Source organism: Meles meles, chromosome 3 (assembly GCF_922984935.1).
Source record: "Meles meles chromosome 3, mMelMel3.1 paternal haplotype, whole genome shotgun sequence".
Classification (NCBI taxonomy): Eukaryota; Metazoa; Chordata; class Mammalia; order Carnivora; family Mustelidae; genus Meles; species Meles meles.
The window spans coordinates 138428586-138444566 of record NC_060068.1 but is presented as its reverse complement, the minus strand read 5'-3'; the positions used below and the strand labels follow the sequence as shown (position 1 = coordinate 138444566).

General features: G+C 38.5%; 1 protein-coding gene across 4 annotated transcripts in view; it reads right to left on the bottom strand.

The window, feature by feature from the left end:
• The window catches only part of FAM114A2 (family with sequence similarity 114 member A2), a 36170-nt gene that overhangs the window by 4437 nt on the left and 15752 nt on the right, over positions 1-15981 (bottom strand). For all 4 annotated transcript variants that reach the window (XM_045999195.1, XM_045999197.1, XM_045999198.1 and 1 more), the window contains exons 9-13: positions 15190-15269; positions 7749-7871; positions 7095-7234; positions 5131-5203; positions 1550-1603 (exon numbers count right to left, since the gene is read on the bottom strand). In XM_045999195.1, coding sequence (XP_045855151.1) covers positions 1550-1603; positions 5131-5203; positions 7095-7234; positions 7749-7871; positions 15190-15269 — 470 coding nt within the window. The remainder of the gene's footprint in view (positions 1-1549; positions 1604-5130; positions 5204-7094; positions 7235-7748; positions 7872-15189; positions 15270-15981) is intronic.

The following is a 15981-nucleotide window of genomic DNA, read 5'->3' as shown; positions in this document are numbered from 1 at the left end:
ACTATGGACTCTGAAAAACAACCTGAGGGTTTTGAAGGGTCAGGGGTGGGAGGTTGGGGGAACAGGTGGTGGGTGATGGGGAGGGCACGTTTTGCATGGAGCACTGGGTGTTGTGCAAAAAGAATGAATACTGTTACGCTGAAAAAAAAAAATAAATAAAAAGGGAAAAAAAAAAAAAAAAAAGACAAGAGTGGGGGCGCCTGGGTGGCTCAGTGGGTTAAGCCGCTGCCTTCGGCTCAGGTCATGATCCCAGGGTCCTGGGATCGAGTCCCGCATCGGGCTCTCTGCTCAGCAGGGAGCCTGCTTCCCTCTCTCTCTGCCTGCCTCTCTATCTACTTGTGATCTCTCTCTGTCAAATAAATTTAAAAAAAAAAAAAAAACAACTTTAAAAGGACAAGAGTGTTTCAGATATGTAATCAAGAACAACCAATCCAAATAGCAATAAGGAAAACCTATTAAGTGACTCTACCTTTTTTGGATTTATCAATAGCATGTACTCCTATTTAAACTTTAATGTGATATTTACTGCCAAATTTTCCAACCAAAAGAGGTCTCAGAGATCATCTGGTTAGATCTCTTATATTGCATATAAAGATAATGAGATTGTCAAGAGGTAAATGTGTGGTCCAGGGTCAAATCAGGGGAGGCCCAGGACAGGACTAGACTCCTGGTTTGCAAACTTCTCACCTACACTACTCTGCCACCTACTAATTCACAAATTTTCAAAAACACTATGTTAATTATCAGAATAATTATCCTGATATTCAAGGGAAACTGTGCATTTAAGGAATTAAAGGCATTTCCTTGGTGATAATTTTAAAAGAATTTAAAACTAAAGAAGTAATAGTCCAATGTAAAAAACTTTTTTCAATTCCTATTTAAAACCTAACCAATTATCTCCCCTGACTTACATAAATATATTTTAAACAGAGTATCAAACATCTAAATTGTTTGCACAACTGACAAGACAGAGTTTTTAAAATTTGGAATACAGAAAGGGTCGCACAAGGAAATATAATCCATCATGTGATCCTCTTACATCCCCCTTTGCCAAGGACTTAACCCACCCCCTTCCTTAGATCTAATGGACTGATGAGGATTCTGTAAACACAGGCACCTTTGACAAAACAAAGCAAATTTCTTAGCAAGGAATGTTTTGTCTTGTTTTGTAACAAGTCTCCCCTGTACAAACTTTTTAGTCCTTTCAGAAGCAGTGTTTGCCTGTTTGTAATTTTCAGCCCTTCAAGTTTACCCCTGATCTCCAGAAGGTGTTTCATGACTAAGGATCATCCATCAGCAGCCAGTGGATAGTACTGACTACCGACAGCCTACTGCTAGTTTGTGCTTTACGCAGCAGCTTCATCATTACGCTTTGTAATAATCAACACGGAATTTGCGTCAACTACACGCCATTTGGGTCATAACTGCATCAGTATGGCTAAATTACCAATCTGCTAAAAAAAAAAAAAAGCCAAAAACTAAAGACTGAAAAAGAGCTCATTAATAATACATAATATCCTAAAAGTTAGACTTAAAATTAACTACTTACCTCTAGAAATACTGCAGTGATGAGGGGATTAAGGATGTCTGCCTTTTCTTTGACCTAGAATAGAAGACACACTGTTAAGTGAGCACCAGTAGGCAGAGTGTGATCCCACTTGGAAACACACACACACACACACACACACACACACACACCCCTGCATACATAATTTAAGCACAGAAAAAGTCTGGACTGAGAAAGAGCAAAACATCATCTCTGGAATTGCTTTAAATTTCCTTCTTTTTATCTTCCTGTGCTGTCCAATTGACCGTGTATTCCTTTGTAGTTTTTTTATTGACTTTAGAAAGTATCTTCATTTTGGAAGAGGGGGTAGAAATGATACATATGATCAGAAACTTTAGAACAATTTTAAAACAGAATATGCAGATATGGAACATGTGCTCAAAATACTCCATGGTTTTTAAGATGGTCTGTTTGAAAAACAGGGAAATACATCATGGAAACTTATTACTCATGTGTTAGCACTTTATAGCTCAATTGCAGGTTTAAAGTATCTTTATGAAACATGAAAAGATTTGGCCTCAGATGATTAACTTTAAGAATCCCAGAAGCTCTTTTAAAGACAATATTAAGGGGAAAAGAGACATCCCAGGACTATCCCTTAAAGGAATAATCTAAACTCATAAAGAAAAATTAATTTGGACTACATTCTTAAATGAGTTGAAAGGCCCAGAATCTGCTGCCACACTGGCATTTACATATTTATCACAAAGTGATTTTTTTAAAAATTGAGGTATAACTGATATACAACACCATAGTAGTTTCAGGTGTACAAGATTTGGTATCTATGTAAATCTAAAATGATCACCACAATAAGTCTAGTTAACATGTGTCACCATACATAGCTACAAAGTATTTTTCTTGTGATGAGAAGTTTCAAGATCTATTCTCTGAGCAACATTTGAATATGCAATACAGAATTATTAACTATAATCACTATGCTGTACATTATACCCCATAACTTATTTGTAACTGCAAGTTTAGACCTTTAAATCCCCCTCACCTATTTAGGCCACCCTTTACTCCCCTACTGCTGGCAACCACCAATCTGTCTTTGTATCTATGAATCTGGTTTACCACAAAATGATTTTTATCTGCTCATTTAAAATGCTCTGCTTGTACCCTAATTTGTGGTTACTGATTTCTGATCATGTTCTATAGTTTACACACCTTCAGTAAATTTTTACAATTCCTTTAAAAAGAAAGAAAAAAAAAGTTAGCTGTTTTAATTACAACTCTATTCCTGGTTGGCAAATGCAAAGTATAAGGATCGTCATAGTCTAAGTAAGGGGCTGCTCCTTAAAACTAGAGCCAAATGGGGGCACCTGGGTGGCTCAGTGGGTTAAGCCTCTGCCTTCAGCTCAGGTCATGATCTTAGGGTCGTGGGACTGAGTGCCGCATTGAGCCCCGCATCAGGCTTTCTGCTCAGCGGGGAGCCTGCTTCCCACCCCCCACCCCGCTTGCTGCTCTTAGCCTCCTTGTGATCTCTCTCCGTGCCAAATAAATAAATAAAATATTAAAAAAAAAAAAAAAACTAGAGCCAAAGGTTGGGGTTTTTATTTTATCAAGGTCTACATTTCCAGTACAGGAATCAAAGAGTAGCACAAAATATACTGCCAAACGTTGGGGGTTTTATTTTATCAAGGCCTACATTTCCAGTACAGGAATCAAAGAGCAGCACAAAATATACTGCAAATTTCATAAAAGGAGAAAACAAAAATAAGTTGCAAAAATCAGCTAAACAAAGACAAGGTGATCCTAAAATTCACATGAAAATGCATGGGCCCCCAAAAGATAAAAGATCTTGAAAAAGATCTGGAAAAGGTTGGAAGATTTATAATCTTGACTTCAAAACTTACTACAAAGCTACAGTAATCAAGACAAAATGGTACTGCCATATGGATACACACACATAAAACCAGTAAAACAGAAATGAGAGTCCAGAAATAAACCTGTATATCTATGATAAATTGTTTTTGACAAAAGGGCCAAGACAATTCAATATGGAAATGCTTTTCACCAAATAGTGCTGAGACGACTAGAAATCCACATGCAAAAGAATGGAAGTGCACCCCCACCTCGTACCCCATATAAAAAATTAATTCAAAATGGATTATAGACATACGAGTAAGAGCTACAATAAACTCTCAGAAGAAAACACAGGAGTAAATCTTCATGATCTTGAGTTAGGCAAAAATTCTTTAGATACAATAACCAAAGTACTGAACAGTGATAAAAGACAACAATGACAAACTAGATAAATATTAAAAACTTTTGTGCAAAGACACTACCAAGAAAGAAAAAAAAACCCAAAACAACCCATGGCCTGGGAGAAAATACGTGTATATCATGTATCTGATAATGAACCTATGCCCAGAATATATAAAGCATTTTTACAACTCAACAATAGTAAGTAATAAAAAGACAAATAATTAAAATAATAAATGACAGAAAGATAAATAATGAAATAAATAACCCAATTTATAAAATAACTTTTAAAAAACCCAATTTGAAATACATTTCTCTAAAGAAGACATACAAATGGCCAACAAGTACATGAAAAGAAGTTCAACATCATTAGCCATCAGGGAAATGCAAATAAAAGCTGCACTGAGATAACCACTTCATACCTACTAGGATGGCTAAAATTTAAAAACAAAATAAAACAAAAACAAAAAACAATGGACAACAGCAAGTGTTGACGAGGATGTGGAGAAATTAGAACTTTCATACATTAGATATTTCATACATATGACCCAGCAATTCCACTCCTACCTATCCAAGAGGAATGAAAGCACACATGCATGTCTGTAGCAACATTACTCATATAGCTGAAAAATGGAAACAATCTAAATGTCTATGAATTGATGAACAGAAAAATGTGGTATATGTCCATAAAAGTTTATTTGGTTATAAAAATAAGTACTGATACATGCTACAATGCGGATGAACCTCAAAAACGTTAGGCTAACTGAAAGAAATCTGCCACAAAATACCACACGTTGTATGATACCATATATATGAAATGTCCAGAACAGGCAAATCTATAGATGGAAAGCAGATCAGTGTTGTTTAGCACTAGTAAAGTGTGAAGGGGAAGGGAATGGGAGCAACTGCTAATGGTATAAGGTATTCTAGGGGATGATGAAAACCGTCTAAAATTAGATTATGGTCACAGCTGCACAACTCTGTAAATATACTAAAAACCACTGAATGGTACAATTGAAATGGGAACATTTTATGGTATGAAAATTTTGTATTAGTAGAGCTGTTTTTAAAAAGCCCACAGAGGGGCGCCTGGGTGGCTCAGTGGATTAAGCCGCTGCCTTCGGCTCAGGTCATGATCTCAGGGTTCTGGGATCGAGCCCTGCATCGGGCTCTCTGCTCCTCAGGGAGCCTGCTTCCTCCTCTCTCTCTGCCTGCCTCTCTGCCTACTTGTGATCTCTCTCTCTATCAAATAAATAAATAAAATCTTAAAAAAAAAAATAAATAAATAAAAATAAAAAAATAAAAATAAAAAAGCCCACAGAACAAACATTAGCCCAATAAAAGGCAAGAATTCTTACCCCAGCAGTTGTTAGGCAGGTAGTAAACTCTTTGGACAGAGAAGACAACTCTTTACACAACACAACTGTCATCCTAGGAAAGAAGTAAGCAAAGTCAGGAAGGCTCCTCTTTTTTTTTTCTTTCTCTCTCTCTTTTTAAAATAAGCATATTTAATATATTAACAACTATAAGAAAACAAATCACTCCTGGTAGTAAATGTCAAAGAAGAAAGCTTTTTTTAAAGGAAGTAAATATGCCTTCATCAGCTACCTAATGTATCTGGGGACCCATTTGAGCAGGCATTCATGCTACAGGAAGAGGAGTCTTAGTCCTTGGAAAATCTTTTTTTCTGCAAAATCCTCTAGAAAGTACTAGATTTTCAAGTTAAGTGAAAGGAAATAATGAACATACATTTTAAGGAGATAAGATAGTACTTAAAAGATCTTATATTCCATTCACAAATGTAGTTAAAATAAATATGCACGCATTCATTCAAGAAATATTTACTGGAAGTCTTCTATATACCAACTAAGCTTTGGGGATTTATCAGTAAACAAGCAAAGGCCCAGTTTCCATGGATTCTTTTCTTTTTTTTTTTTTAAGATTTTATTTATTTGACAGACAGAGATCACAAGTAGGCAGAGAGGCAGACAGAGAGAGAGGGAGGAAGCAGGCTCCTCACTGAGCAGAGAGCCCGACTCGAGGCTCAATCCCAGGAGATCATGACCTGAGCCGAATGCAGAGCCCCCAGGTGCCCCTCCATGGATTCTAACTTCTTTGATGATTAATGGGGAAACTATACAGATGTGTGTTTATACACACATACACCTACTGTACACATACATATATATATATATGTGTGTGTGTGTGTGTGTACATATAACACAGATATACAGGTGGACAAGTAGAAATAGCCACTTTTCCAAAGAACAGGCCACCATGAAGTTGTGAGTCCCTCATCCTAAGTATGTTGAAGACAAAAACCAGCCGTCTGTTGTGGGATATTAGAGAACAGTGAAACACAGGTCTGGAAAACACCAAGGGTCTCTCCCAATCCTAACACACTAAACATTCTCACAATTTTTTTTTCCAATGAAAATTCTCATTATTTAATTAGATTTATTTAGAAAACAGCAGATCTATTTTTTTTCTCTTGTGACTATCTATTTTCTATTATTTTTGAAATTTTTATTCAAAATCAGCAATATGGTGGGAAGGGGGGCTTAGGGACTTAGCCTGGCCTGGGATTAAATCCCTGTCTGCAGAAATTGGGCAGGTTATTTCATTTTTCTTGAGTGTGTTTCCTTATTTTCTTTAAAGCAGGACTAATCACTTACCTTTAGAATTACTGTAAAAATTAGAAATGATACACCTAAGTCCCTTAGCATGGTGCCTAGCACATAATTAGCACTCAATAATAAATATAACCATTATTAAGAATTGAGGTTCTTAGAACTATTCTCTGTTTTGGGGCACCTGGGGGCTCGGTCTGTTAAGCCTCTGCCTTTGGCTCAGGTCATGATCCCAGGGTCCTGGGATCATGCCCCATGTCAGACTCTCTACTAAGCAGGGAGCCTGCTTCTCCCTCTCCCTCTGCCTCATGCTCCCCGTTTGTGCACTAGCTGTCTCTCCCTCTGTCAAATAAATAAATAAAATCTTAAAAAAAATTTTAAAAGAACTACTGTTTTTATTTATGTAAAATTTTATTTTTATTAAAACCAATATCTGAGAACTAGTTTTCAGATTATCAACAATAAAAAATAATTACTAAAACAACCAGTTAATAAAAACATTTATAATGCAGACTTACGAGTCCATGGAAAGAAACAACCCCTTCGGCTACTTAATAACTAAACCCCAAAATGAAAAAATCTCTTCCTGATAATAGCATCTTGTTGAGAGGAAAGTTTCTTAAAACTTTGGAAGGAAGCTGAGAAAACTCTGAGCAATTTGCACCCTTTATAGGAATACCCTTTATACTTACTGGGAAAGAGCTCTGCTCCTTTCTATGGCGGTCACTTCCTGCTTCTGGCCATGCAGAACCAGAGCTGCTGTTTTGTGAAACAGTTCAATTGAGCAGGCAGTCAGTTCTGCTAGGCTCCGGATTGCAAATGCATGGATTTCCTGAACAGAAAAACAAAACAAGGCATTGGGTTTTGTTTTGTTTTGTTTTTAGCCCAGAGGAAATGCTGTCAGCTTGCTTCTCTCATACTGGAGGATTCCGTATCTTGAAAGCAGCAGAGACCAATGGCTGCCCTTCAGTAAACCTCCTCTTCTACCAGAGCAGGGATGTCATTTTACAAGCTGGACTCATAACAACAAAAACAGAAGCTCCCCTGAAGTCAGGTGTGACCACGTGACTAAGTTTTGGCCAAAAGATTTAGTTAAAAGGAGCGTATAGCAGATTCTGGGAACTTTCCTCATAATACATAAAACACACACAAACCCTTAGTCTCTTTTTCTTCACTCCTTCTTTCATCCTACAGTCTGGAACAAGGTTGCTACAATCTTGGATTACAAGGTTGAAATGATGAGTAGTGATGCAACAAAACAGAAGGTGCCTACGTCCCTGATCGTGATACCAACATCTCCACACCATTTAAAAAAAAAAAAAAAAAAGGTTTAGTTGCTTTGGTACCTCTATTGAATTTTTATTGATTTGGTCAGTTTTTTCTGTTTCCAACTGTTTCTCTCCTTCTTCCTTCTCTTCTAATGGCTTGGCCAGAGATGTATTGATCCATTCGTAGGCAGTATTTCTTGCCTAAATAAGAAAAAGATTACTGCCCATCAACAATTCAATTCAGCTCACCGAAAGGTGACTATATACATTGTGCACCTACCAGAAATATGTCAGCATCATGTAAGTCAGCACTATTGTTCTCACCCAAACATACGTTTATCATACACCTATCTACTTACCTTAGTACTTCTCTTGACAACACCTAACACTACTGTCCACTCATTCCTTCTTGAAATTCTCTGATCCTTTGGCCTTCTTGAAAACTGAGGTATAACTTACATAAAGTGCACAAATCTTCAGAGCACAATTCAAGAAATGTTCACATGCGTATATGCCTTTGTAACTGCAACCTAGATCAAGATCTGGAATATTCCGATCACCCTAGCATTTAGAAGGTCCTCTCATGCCCCTTCCAAGTCAATACTGCTTAAACCAGGGGCACCTGGGTGAGTCAGTGGGTCAAGCCTCTGCCTTCAGCTCAAGTCATGATCTCAGGGTCCTGGGATCGAGCCCCATGTCGGGCTCTCTGCTTCGCGGGGAGTCAGCTTCCCCTTCTCTCTGCCTGCCTCTCTGCCTGCTTGTGATCTATCTCTCTGTGTCAAATAAATAAATAAAATCTTTAAAAAAAAAATACTGCTCAAACTGAGTCACTGTTCCCCTTGCCCAAAGGTAATGGTTCTTCTGTCTCACTATAAATTAATTTCACCTGTCTTTAAAATGCATACAAATGAGACCTTAAATCCTTTCTAATTTGTGTTTGGCTTCTTATACATAACATACTGTCTGTTAGGCTTATCCATGCTATTGCAAGTATCAGTTGCTGATTCTTACTTCTTGCTGTGTGGTAGTTCATTTTATACATATACCATAATTTGCCATTCTTCTGATGATGGGCCTTTGAGTTGTTTCCAGTTTTCTTTGACTCTTCTAATACCACCATCTTCCAGTTCTGCCTCCACCCTTACAAGCATTCCTCCTTAGGCTCTTGTATGCACTGATCCTTCTTTTTTAGCCCCTTAAACACAGCATCACCTGGAGTTCTGGCCTAGCCCTCTACCTGTCTCACCCTATTCCTCTTCCCTCAACCCATCCTGATTCTATAATTTTAAGTATTCTCTACCTGCTGCAAACTCCTAAATCCTTATTTCCAGCACTGACCTCTTCTGAAACAACATATTCCAACTGTTTGCTGGACATATATATTAGGATATATTATATGCTGATCATTCCTCTTCCCTTCAATGGCTCCCCATCAACCAGATCATATTCTTACATATGACTAAAGAAGTACCCATGACCTAGACCCTACCTACTTCTCCAGCTTCATCTCTGACCACTTTCCATTTTAAGATCTGGTAATAATGACCTATAATGTGCCCATTCTTCGTTCATGCTATTCCCTTAGGTTAGAATGCCCTTCCTCACCTTTTTCTTTTCTCTAAATAAAGGCAGCTCTTAGTTTTCTTTCAGTCCTCCAACGAGACATTGTTCTTTCCAGGTAACTTCCAAAACCTTCCAGGAGACTGGGCACCTAAACAACCCTGTTCTATGTCCATAGTTCTCTGAACACCCCTTCAACTTAGTACTTTCCAAAAGACACTGAAATTAAATGTGCGTATCTCCTACATAAACAACATGACTATAGGATAGTTACAGACTGTCTTAATTCAATTTACACACCCAGTGCCTGCACACTACAGAGGATACCTACTGTTTTTACCTAGCCAGCACTCATATCTCCTTTCTTTTGGTAGGAGGTTCCAGATTTTTCTCAGTTCATTTGGTTTGGGTAGGATTGCTTCCACCCTCTGGCTCTAAGGGTTGGCAAATAATTCAGGTTTAGTTACCAAGAATATTAACCCCTGTTCATACAGTGATTACTTCATGGATGGAAAAGTGACCCCAACTGAGGTCAATGAGCATCAGTTTCAAGACATCTGATAAAATTACTGGGGAAGGGAAGCCCCCCTTCTGTTGGAGTTACTCAATGGAAAAAAGTCACCCTGAAGTTACCAGTGGTTATGCTACCAGCATGTGGAAAAGATTCTCTAAGAATAAAGCCAAAACAGAAGAAAGCAGAGTCAAGAGATTAGTGTGGGGATTGGTGTAGAGTTCCTGGGTAGAGAGCCATGCCTGAAGTCAGTCTTGCCCCCTTGATTTTCTAGTTTCTTGAGCCAATGAATGCCCCTTTCTTCTTAAGCCAGTCTGACTACAGTTTCTGTCATTTGCAACTGAGTGTGTCCTGGCTTCTAAGAAAAGGTTTATTGTCATTAAATGAAGGCATCCACTTGAGGAACTTTATACAGATAGAACACACTCAGAGCTGTAACTAGGCAATTAGGAATCCAAAGAAGACTGTAAGAGTCATTCCAGCTGAGAAATGAGAATCACAGGTTTTATTACACATACAGCACTGAGGTTGAGCCTTTAAAATCAACAGATGGGGCTACACCCAAGGCTAAATCATGAATGACCTAGAGCAGAACCCATGTACCCAGACATTCATTGAAAGGTTCTTTCTCCTATGACACAGGAACTCCATAAAAACCCTCAAGAACAATCTGGCTCTGATCTATAAGTTCCCTATGCATTAACCTCTCAAATTAAAAAAATAATAACTACATAAAAGATTGGAAACAAGAAAACTCAAAGTGTGCTGAGAAAACTGTGAAGCAACTAGTAAGACCAGCACAGATGGGGCCTTTATTAATTAGTTCATCCATTATAAATATTTACTACACACTGTTCTAGGTGCTGGGAATACAATGGCGACTAATATAAACCATGGTCCTGTTCTTCTCTACTCTAGTGCAGAAAGACAATTAACAAACAAACAAACAAATTAGCAAAGAAAATAAAATTGAGAGATGGACTGGAAGAGAAGGCAGACTTGGCTTGGGTGGTCAGGAGGGTCTTGAGGAGTGAAATTTGAGCCAAAATCTGAAGTTTAAAAGGAGTCAGCCATGCAAATATTTAGACAATGAGAGCTATAAGCAGAGGAAAATCAGGTGGGTGTACTGAAGGAACAGAAGGAAGACCAATATGGGAGAAGCATGGTAGAAGATGAGGTTGGAGTGGTAAGATTTTGAGAGAAGAGCAACAGTGAGAGATGAAGCTGGAAAGAATCCTAACAGATGACTAACAGTCTAAATAGTATGTGAAATGATCTGCAATTCCTTTGAAGAGATAAAATGAGAGAAAAACCAGGGATTGATTTATCTCAGATTAAAAGAAGAAAAATTAAGAGATAAGGCCACACAAAAGAAAACTGGTATCATAAATGTAGTACACTTGAAGGAGATGTTTAAGTAGGCATACCACATACTCAGAATGACTGCTCTTGAAGTCATTATGAACTACTGTGCCAAATCAAGGTAATTTATCATACCTTTCGAAAATCAGCAATGTTACCCAGGCCTCACACCCAGAATTCAGTCTGGACCTTCCCACTGGAAAGGCCTGGAGACTTAGGAATTAATAGGCACCTTGGAGCTTAGCTTCTTCAACCACTTATTTTTTTATCAGTTGGAAAAAAAAAAAATGAGGCTTAGAAAAGAAATGGGATTTGCCCACATCACAAGTATCAGAATAAGAATCAGAACTGTGTTCTCAGACCCCTGCTTCATTGCTTTTCCCCTTTATGACACAGTCTCCCATATAAACCCTTGGGGAAAATCAGGCCCTGATCTTTAACTATTCTACCTCTTATGACTCGACACCCAAAATGTAAACAATGTAAAGACTGCTTCCAGAGAATGACTAGTAGTACCAAACAGCTAAGGGGTTCCATACTTTTTAAAAATAACTTATTATTATGATCTCCTTGAGTACACAAATTATGTTTTTTAATTACTATTTCCCTAGCACCTAGCAAAATAAAGTTACTTGACATACGTGTATTTATCAAATACTTGACTGTATAATACACGAGGCTAGCTTCTATACGTAGGACCATTAATGGTGAGCATTTACAATGAGTCAGGGACTCCATAAGTTTTCTGTGTATTAACACATTCATTCTCCACAAGAACTCTATATCATCCCTTTCTCATAAAGAGGATAAACAACTTACTCAACACCACAAAGTAAGAAATAGTACATTTGGGATTTTAAGGACCAATAAAGCAAAGATCTAGCCTTGAAGAAATTTAAGATTTAGGATGGGAGATGGGGCACCCAGGTGGCTCAGTCAGTTAAGCATTCGACTCGATTTCGGCTCGGGTCATATTCTTTCTCTCTATCCCTCAAATAAATAAGAGTCTTTAAAAAAAAAAAAAGATTTAGGATGGGAGGTAAGGTATACACATTTTAAAAAACAAATAAAAACAACTTATGACACATTTATAAAAATACATATGCATAAGGTTAAGAGAATAAAGCAAAGTGTTAAAGAACATACATAGCGTGTTAACTTTTGTATAAGAAAATATATCTGCTTATCTTTAAAATACATCTACTTATCTAAAAAAAAAGAAACACAAGAAGGACATGCCAAAAAGCAAGAAAGTTTAATATCTAAAAGGGAAAATGGAATGGATGGGAATAATACAGTTTTGACTTTCGGAAACATAATACTCTATATATTCAAAAATTAACATGGGGATAGCAAATAAATCATATATTCTTTCCATAGGTTGTTTTTTATAGTAGAATGGGCAAAGCAATGAAGCTATTTCAGATGCATTACGGAACTGAGAAAATAAGGACATGCGCTAATGTTGGGAGATGGGGTTCTTTCTGTGGAAGAAGAGACACAAATGTGTCATGAGAAAAGGCAAGGCAGGAAGAACCCTGCTGGGATGGACTGAAATTGGGAGTTGCCAGGATGAACTCATCATCTCTAACATATGTATGTACATGTACAAATACAGGGGTGTGTGTACCTGAGTTCATTTCCTAGCTCTGCCCACAAGGCCTAGAAGCAAAGACACCACAGCAGTGAAGAAAGCACACCCACTACCCACATCTTAGCCCGTACTATTAAAAAGGAACTATGGCTCCTTGAAGAAATGGCTGATTCCAGGGATAGCATGTGGAAGGTACAAAGTGAGTCCAGGATATCTTGTTATGACAGAAAACAAGGAAATACTCCACACAATGATAAGTGCATGTCACACAGGAGTCCGTCTGAAGGACAATCTGAATACCAAACTAACTAAAACATCAATAAATCACAAACCAAAGGAAAAAAACAGAAACCTGTGAGATCATATTAAATAACAGATAATAAATAAAGAAATAAGAGAAGGGAGAGCTCATAACTATAGTAGAATGCCAAAGCCAACTGATAAATGTGGAGCAAATGCTGGGGTTAGAGCACATCATCATTCTGCAACCATCACAGTAAACACTGATGCAGCAAGAATCATGCATAGATGCTAACTCTAGGAGGGAAACTATGAAAATCAGGGTATTTGTTGGTCTTAAAATGTCTCCCACAGAAAGTTTATTAGTTCCACAGGGGAAAAATTGTAACAATACAGTGAGAAATCAGGCAACACATCACAATAAGGGGAAGATGGACATCATGTGCTATAGGTGTGATAGCCTGGGAAGGATACTATGTCGCTTATGAAGTGTCTTGCTTGGGAAGACATAACCTGACTTTAGTCATGAGAAAACACCAGACAAACCCCAAATGAGGAATACTCTGTTTTTATATAGGGGGAAAGGAGTTTCTATTTCTCATCATAAAAGACAAGGAAAGATAAGGAACTCCAGATTAAAAGAGAATAAAAGTACTTGACAACTAAACACAATTCATGATTATGTGCTAGCTCCAATGTTAGAGGAAAAAATTTGATACAAAAGACATTGTTGGGACAACTGCCAAAACCAGAATGTGGACAAGTGGACAAGAGATTAAATAAAAATATGGTATCAGGGACGCCTGGGTGGCTCAGTCCATTAAGCTTCTGTCTACGGTTCAGGTCATAATCTCTGGGTCCTGGGATCGAGCCCTGAGTCAGGCTCCCTACTCAGTGGGGAGTCTGCTTCTCCCTTTCCCTCTGGCCCTTTCCCTGCTCATACTCTTGCTCTCTTGCTTTCTCTCTAATAAATCTGTAAAAAAAAAAAAAAATATATGGTGTCAATGTTAAGTTTACAGCAGGTGAGAACTACTGTGGTGACATAAGGAAATATCTTCTTAGCAGGTACATATTAAAATATTTACGAGTAAAGGGCTATCACGTTTACAATTAATTCCCCAAAACAGTCCCAAAAATAACAACATGAATGAGTGCATGTGTACGTGTGTGGTGCTGTACAGGGGAGAAAGGGAAGACGGGGAAAGTGGGGGAAGGGATAGGAGATGTAATGAGAGAACAAATGTTCCAACACAAATGATTAAATGTATGGAGTTAACTGTTAACAAAGGGTGTATCTGCATAAAGATATTGAATTTTATTTGCTTTATTTGTGCAACTTTTCTCTAAATTTGATATTATTTCCAACTCAAAAAACACTACGATGATACAAGCTAGAAGTGCTGAGGTTCACGTGCTACCGGTGAGACAAGGAAGATGAATTACCTGCGGGTGACCTGAAAATTTTCCTGGGGAAGGTAGCATTTTCACTGGGCATGACAGAGTGGGCTAGCAAATCAAACATCATATTCCTTGCCCTGCGGTATGCAAGTGACTATAATGGCTATCCTGGCAAGGCAGCAATGTGTGCCTGCCATTAACTGGTCCAGAGATGTTTCCAGAGGTTGGGAGAGGATGGTGAAGAGGCAACAAGCAGCTCAAGACCCAGTGGATAGTGTCCCATGAGCTGACACTGGCATATACACTAGGTGAGTATTGCTCTGAAAACAGACCCTCCCTACTTTGACTAAAGCCCTTCCATGGTCCAAATGTGTGAAGATAGCTCAAACATCACCATCAAAGACCAAGGCCTAGGCCAAGGGACTCTCATTTGCACAAGCTGAAAGGTCACTGTGCTCTGGGAAATGATAACCTCCATCCAGTCCATAAGGGCTGGGGCCACATTCCATCATCTTTGAATCACACAGAGCCCTGAGAAGAGGGAGACCTCAATTGAGGCGAGCCCACTGGTCTCACAAAGGCTGCCAACACTGTGGCCTAATATGAGCTTTCAGATAAGCAGCATTCCAAATGAAAACAGGTGAGAGTGGCAGAAGTGTGGGGCAGGCAGGGCAGATGTGAGATCTTCATGCTAGCCTGTGAGAGCAGGAGGCAGGTAGAAGGTATGGAACTCAGAATATACCCCCAGTTTGTTGATACCCTTGCCAGGAAGTTAGAATCTTATATTCTTTATCTACTAAATCAACACAAGTCAAAAAAAAAAAAAAAAAGAAAATCACCAAGTAATAACTTACCCTGGCAAGTTTCTCAGGTTTGGAGGAGACATTCAGCTGGGAAAATAGATCTGTTATCTCTTTGGTAAAGTCTTCATCCCCTAAAAAAAAAAAAACAAACAAACAGGGGCACCTGGGTGGCTCAGTCGGTTTATCATCTGCCTTGGGTGCGGGTCATGGTTCCAGGGTCCTGGGATCAAGCCCCATATCTGCTCCCTACTCATTGGGGAGCCTGCTTCTCTCTCTCCCTCTGCCTCTTCCCCCAGCTTATGCGCACTTGCTCACGCACTCGCTCTCTCTCGCAAATATATAAATAAAATCTTTAAACAAAGAAAAAAAAAACCAGAAACAAAAACAAAAACAAAACAAAACCCAAGTCCCATTTAAGACACTGCAGAAAGACTGATAGGGATGGGGGTGGTGGGCGGTAAGGAAGAAGAAGAGAGGCATGGCAGGAGCAGCAGCACTAATAACAGCAATTTAAATGAGCATGGTGCGTTAGTGCTTACAGAGTACTTCTATATATGCCAATGAATTCTTTCAATAGGCTTGCAAAAAAGTATCATTATCCCATTTTAGACATAAACTAGGGCTCGAAGGGGTTATTTCCACAAAATTGCACAGCAAAGATTAGGGATCAAACCTTGGCCTTCCCACTCCAGTCCAAATCCTGTGCTCTTATATTATATTCCAGATGTAGGAATGAGAACTGGTGAAGGCTTAGTATTAAGCAGGTACTATGTCCGTTCTTCCAAGAAAGTGGAATTTAAGTCAGGATATAAAAAGTGAGTATAGGGGCGCCTCGGTGGCTCA